This window comes from Oryzias melastigma, linkage group LG10 (genome assembly GCF_002922805.2).
Source record: "Oryzias melastigma strain HK-1 linkage group LG10, ASM292280v2, whole genome shotgun sequence".
Taxonomy (NCBI): domain Eukaryota; kingdom Metazoa; phylum Chordata; class Actinopteri; order Beloniformes; family Adrianichthyidae; genus Oryzias; species Oryzias melastigma.
Window position 1 is genome coordinate 6,390,777 of NC_050521.1, and position 6,140 is coordinate 6,396,916.

The 6,140-nt window shown below is 41.7% G+C and overlaps 2 protein-coding genes across 3 annotated transcripts in view; one reads left to right on the forward strand and one right to left on the reverse strand.

Moving 5' to 3' along the window:
• The window catches only part of zgc:101583 (uncharacterized protein LOC494104 homolog), a 5,398-nt gene extending 1,593 nt beyond the window's left edge, over positions 1–3,805 (reverse strand). Inside the window, exons 1-6 of one of the 2 annotated variants that reach the window (XM_024283737.2) lie at positions 3,694–3,805; positions 2,172–2,377; positions 1,870–2,011; positions 1,633–1,689; positions 1,357–1,447; positions 1,125–1,285 (exon numbers count right to left, since the gene is read on the reverse strand). In XM_024283737.2, the coding sequence (XP_024139505.1) occupies positions 1,125–1,285; positions 1,357–1,447; positions 1,633–1,689; positions 1,870–2,002 (442 nt within the window). In that variant the 5' untranslated portion in view covers positions 2,003–2,011; positions 2,172–2,377; positions 3,694–3,805. The remainder of the gene's footprint in view (positions 1–1,124; positions 1,286–1,356; positions 1,448–1,632; positions 1,690–1,869; positions 2,012–2,171; positions 2,378–3,693) is intronic. The other variant, XM_024283739.2, reaches the window with a different exon arrangement.
• A 33-nt stretch (positions 3,806–3,838) lies between these two features.
• Positions 3,839–6,137, forward strand: mars2 (methionyl-tRNA synthetase 2, mitochondrial). The gene is made up of 3 exons (XM_024283732.2): positions 3,839–4,141; positions 4,332–4,666; positions 4,742–6,137. Exons 1-3 carry the CDS (start codon positions 3,874–3,876, stop codon positions 5,903–5,905), a joined length of 1,767 nt encoding a protein of 588 aa, XP_024139500.1. The 5' UTR covers positions 3,839–3,873; the 3' UTR covers positions 5,906–6,137.
• Positions 6,138–6,140: the final 3 nt, after the last annotated feature.

Genomic DNA, 6,140 nt, shown 5'->3' on the forward strand with positions numbered 1-6,140 from the left:
TCCTGTACAGAATCCGTTCAGCAGATCTTTTTTTTTAATTCTCTAAAACTGGACTTATTTTTCAATTTTATTTATTTCCTCTATTGCAGGTAATTTTAGAACAGAACTCCCACAATGATCGAGGGACCGCTGTAGTCCAAAGTTTGGTTCGCAGTCGTTCATGTTGGAAGACTCTTGACCACAGACTGAAACCACTTCCTGATGATAGTGTTAATTAAATGTATCTAGCAGATTCAACACACTTTGTGCAGCAAAGAAATCCCAGAACAATCAAACCTCAGTGTCCTTACAGTCATTTCATTTTTGCATCAATGAGTATAGAGGCTGTTCCTTTCTAAACATCTCATCTCTCCAAATAACTGCAAACTGCAGTCCTGCTAATTTTATGATTTGGTTGATGTTCATCTCATGAAATCCACATTGACTCAGAGGCAGACGATGCGATCAAATACTTGAATGTAATGTCTTTGAAGGAAGTTCTAGGCTCCTGAACAAGACATCCATATGTAGTCATAGGAACATCAAACTGCTTGAACTAATATGCTTATCTGTGACTGGCTCTAATCTCCTGAGCAAACTCCTTCTGTGGCAGATTTCCTTTAGTAGAGTATGTTCATATAGTCTAAGGTGGATCTTTTGAGTCGTATTAAAATCTGTCAGTTTGTCATTTTCTAAACAATGACAAAGGACACATTTTCTCAGGAGATTCCATCTTTTTGTTCAAGCCTCTATTAGTTTAGTTTTTAACTACTAAAGACCAACACCAATCAAAATTGTGTTTTTAGCATTTTCTTGTGGCATTTTTCTCATGATGGAAGACATATGTGATGAATATAAACCTTAAAATTTCATTTCTGAGTATTTCTTCATTCAAATCAGTGTGAATTAGGAGCAAACCAAAAAAAATGCTGTTTGGTAAATATTGTAGTTGTGACGTAGAAAATAAGCCTGACAGGCCACAAGCATCCACTTGGATTTTTAATATTTTTATGTAATCACATCAGTTATTTTTATTCTTTTTCAATGGCCTTGTTTTAATGCAGTTTTTTTCTTAAAGTATTTCTAAATCAAATAAACAGAGGGGTTCCAACAGTTTTTCTGGACATCTGTATGTACAGTCTTACCCGGGTCTTTGAGCTTCTCAGCCATGGCGGTGAGTGAAGCAACCTCTTCCTCCTGTGGAGCGTGGATGACCATGACCGTGGAGCCCAGGATGCACAGCAAACAGCCGACCTTCCCGTGAATGTTCAGCCGCTCATTTAGGAAGTACGTAGACAGCACTGCACTGGAAGAAGACCAAACGTTAAGGGCGTGAAACGCTGCCGGCGGTCCCTGAATACATCCTTCCAGACTTACCTAACAAGCACACTCAGCGCTCCGAGCGGGGTCACCAGTGTGGCCGGTGCAAACGCGTACGCTGCAAAGTTGGCCGCTTCTCCAACTCCCACTGACGGCAGAGAAATTCAACACAATTCAAGGCAGGTTATGAACAAAGCTGTCATTTTCTTTTGCAACCCACAGATGCAAATATATGTGCACTCTGGAGGAGTTTGTAGGTCAGAGGCAATGCTGTGGGTTCTGTACAGACCACAAAGAGAGGGGGCTCTAACAGCTATATCATGATATACTTACTTGAAATAAGCCCCGCCCACCACAACCATTCTTTCAGATAGGCATGCCCCCCCTGACCTGTAGGGTGACAGATAATGAGACATAAACGTTAATTACATCTAATGAGATAACAAAACACACTATTTATGTATCTATTTTGTAAGATAACAGATTTTATGTTTGAGGAAGTGAATTGATCAGAAGTTTGCACCGCGTGTGGTCATCACGGTTCCGGTATATCGCCTCCTCCACGCTCACCTGCTCGCATCGAGCCCTTGCTTGCCAATCGCAGCAGACCTTTCTTTTTCAGGATGAAACTGCCTCCGATAAAAGCGCTGGAGCTGACAGCCAGAGACAGGCCGATGTAAAAGTCCACGCGGTTCCCCTCCATGATCTACCTCTAATAAAAACAGGAAGGGGTCAGTAACGCGCAGATACAGAAAAGTTTCCTGAAACAAGTCATGCAACAGGCACATGAAATCACATGACGGGCTGGGTCAACCTCCGCGTTAAACCCGCTTCAGATCTGATCAGAAGAACTACAAAACCTCAAGTATTACCTGCTTTGAAGGTGGATTTTTAGTACAGGTAGATGGCAGCTCACTGTGAGTCGGTAGAAAGTCTTTCCTTACTTACGTCGATCCCATCCGAGCGCACTGCAGGCAACAAAGCTGCTGATTGGCTGCACATCACCCGCTACTTCCTGATGTTCATTTTTAGGGGCGTGGCTTGAGTGATGCCTCATAATTAATGTCTTTGAAGTTATCTAAAATATGTGAACAAATATCACCATTTAACAAGAATCAATGTATGATACTATTTTTAGATTAGTAAGAGAATTACGTTTACGAATTACGTAAGAGACTACATTTTGTGAGGAAACTTTATGATGAAAGTTAAATGACAGATCTATGACCAAAATAAGAACCAACATTTTCTTTTTTTATCATTATATTTTTTATTTGAAAATTATTTAAGCTTTACAGTATTCATTACACATGTACTTCAGAGTATATACTTGAGTATAAGTATAGCAAGTCTACTACAAACCATGTAGTGAATGAAGTAAGCTGTATACTTCTTCAGACTGAACTAGGACATTTTAAGTTTAAAATATAGAGATAGTACATAAAATTTAAACTTCAAGTACACTGCCTCACTTTTAGCATGGGTTATGTATACTTGTAGTAGAAATATACTACTTGTTTAACCAATGTACCTCACTATCTATTAATACTGAAAATAATACAAATAATTTTCCTGTAAAAAAGCAAAGTAAAAAATACATACTATGAATTTTCATTCGTTTTGTACAAATACAAAACATATCCAGAACTGTTCAAAAGATTTGTTTTTTTTATAGATATTATGGTGAAAAATGTAAGTTGCAATAGTTTTTTAAAATGATACTAGGCTAGGTCCATCACTACACCTGCCTAAAGAAAGGAATCACCAGGTGAGGGGATGATGGAAATAAATAAATAGACTAAAAGAGTCTTTCAAACATTTCACATTTCTGTTTTGTGTTAGACACAAATTGGGAAGTATTGATAAACTGTCTTGAGTTACTTTTAAGTCAAGGATTTGAGGCCATACCAATACATTAAAACTTTTATACTTTAATTAAAAAGTCTCTTTAAAATATTAATGTTGTTTTGTTGAATTAACATATGTTGATAAAGTGTTGTGGGAGTGTTCTAAAAATGAATGGGGAAAAGACTAAAACATTTTAAACGTGTTGTTTTTATTAGTAATAAATGCAAAACAAACAAACAACCAAAAGGAAAAGCCAGTCAAACCTTAAAGGCAATAAACACACACTTAACAGGAGCGTTTAAATTTTCTTTGTCCCCTTGTGTTTGGATAGTAAGCTTGGTTAATAAAGTTTTTAAATAAATAGATAAATAAATAAATGGCTCTCACGGAAAAAACTGAAAATAGTGAAATGGGGGAAATAGTATATTAAACATTGTGTATTAAATAAAGTTTTTGTCTTAAAAAAAAGGAAAACATTTTGTCGTTCGTTGATTGGACCTTACAGAAAACTGCAGCGTTCTGATTGGACGAGAAATTGTTCCTCACCGAAGCCGGAAGAGTAGCTAACCTTGATGTCCAGTGCAGACATGTGTAGTTCTTTTACAAGAGCAGCTTGAGAAGTTTACGATTTCACGGGTAAAATTAAGGGATAGTTTCATGTTTAACCGAAAAACAAACTTATATATTCGCAAATGGTATTGAACACATTATAAAAAATTTTAAACGATGCGGATCTTTTCTCTTTTGGCTACTAGAAGCTGTAAAATCCTCCGTAGTCTCCAGCAGAATGCGTTTTTGTTATCAAGTTCGAGGATCGTTGCTGTAAATTTCGGGAGCACAGCCACGGTCAACAAAGACGGCGGTCATTACGTCACGACTCCCATCTTCTACGTGAACGCCTCTCCTCACCTGGGACACCTGTACTCAGCGGTGATAGCTGACTGCTTACACCGGTATAAACAGCTGCAGGGTTTTAATTCAAAGTTTGCTACAGGTAAGTCAACATTAAACCAAACCAATATGGTTTTGCAATCGAATTATTCAACATAAATGGATCTATCCATATGTGTTTTAAAGCTTTTCCTAGATCAGGTGTCTGCAACCTGAGGCTTTGGGCCCACATGTGGTTCTTGTATCCCTCCATTGTGACTCTTTAGCTTTAAATCTCCATTCTCTGACCTCAGGAACAGATGAGCATGGTCTGAAAGTCCAGCAAGCTGCAGAAGCTGCAGGAAAACAGCCGCTGACCTTCTGCACGGAGGTGTCTGAGCGGTTCGAACGTCTCTTCAGGAGCTGCAACATTTCACATACAGACTACATAAGAACCACCGAGCTCCGCCACCGCCAAGCTGTGGAGCATTTCTGGTCGGTGCTCTGGAACAAGAGGCATATCTACAAAGGGAGCTATGAAGGCTGGTATTCCACACAGGATGAAAGCTTCCTCACGCCGTCGCAGGTTGGGGATGCTGTGGACTCTTCTGGAAATGAGATCAAAGTATCTCTGGAGAGTGGACACAAGGTAATTAGGATACTACTATCAGATCATTTGTAAACGTGTATTCAGAAATACAGTAGTGTTCTCGACCATCTGCAGGTGGAGTGGATGAAAGAGGAGAATTACATGTTTCGCTTGTCGGCGTTCCGGTCTCAGCTCCTCGACTGGCTGCGAGGAAATCCTAAGGCGATCCAGCCGGAGTGCTTCCAGCAGGCGGTTCTGCAGTGGCTGCAGGAAGAACTCCCCGACCTCTCCGTGTCCCGCCAGAGAAGCCGTCTTCAGTGGGGCATTCCCGTCCCAGGAGACGCCAGTCAAACCATCTACGTGTGGCTAGACGCTCTTGTGAATTACCTTTCAGTCGCTGGCTATCCCAACGACCACGAGCAGTGGTGGCCGATGGCCCGCCACATCATCGGAAAGGATATCCTAAAGTTTCACGCCATCTACTGGCCGGCGTTTCTCCTGGCAGCTGGACTGCCTCTGCCCCAGGCCATACATGTGCACTCACACTGGACTGTAAGAGGCAAGAAGATGTCTAAAAGTCTGGGTAACGTCATCGATCCTCTCGAACACTCTAGGATGTTTACAACCGATGGTTTGAGGTACTTCCTTCTGCGCCAGGGAGTCCCGGAATCCGACTGTGATTACACGGAAGAAAAAGTCCTAAAGCTGCTGAACGCGGAGCTCGCCGACTCTCTGGGCGGCCTGTTAAACCGCTGCACGGCAGCAGCTCTCAATCCAGCTCAGGTGTACCCGTCCTTCTGCTCCCAGTCCTTCCCCAGAGGACATGGAGGCAGAGCTGTGGCGGAGGACTACTGCATGCTGGAGGCGGTGAAGAATCTCCCGTTTGTGGTGGAGAAGCACTATGAAAGCCTGCACTTTTACAAAGCTCTGGAGGCCATCGCCGCTTGCGTGAGGCAAACCAATGGGTTTGTTCAGCGCCACGCACCTTGGAAGCTGGACCGGACGGACGGTAAAGACCAGCAATGGCTGGACACCATCATCCACGTCTCCCTGGAGTGTATGAGAGTGTACGGCACGCTTCTGCAGCCAGTAGTGCCAGATATTTCTGACAAGCTCCTCACTAGACTTGGAGTGCGGCGCGACGAGAGGAGCTTTGAGACTTTAGACTTCCTGCCGCAGTACTGGGAGAGGGACTCTCCTTTTGAAGGCAGAGCTCTGGGAGCTGACTCTGGAGTCCTTTTTAGCCGCTTAGAGAGTCAGACGGTTAAAAAGAAAACCAAAAACTCCCATTTAAAATAACTACTATTCAGCATTTATGATAGTTTTCTTAAAAAACATGTTAAGTCTGTGGTGCGACCTGATCTCTTACACAATGTTCACAGTAAAATGGCAGTATGGGACTAAAATCTGTTTTCTTTTTTAACCGTATATTTGACAGTCAGGTTTAAAAAGACATCTTTTGAATTTTTTGTCAGTGCTGTGACTCAACCATCAGCTGTTCACCTTTCGTTAATAAACATCCCAAACAATACAA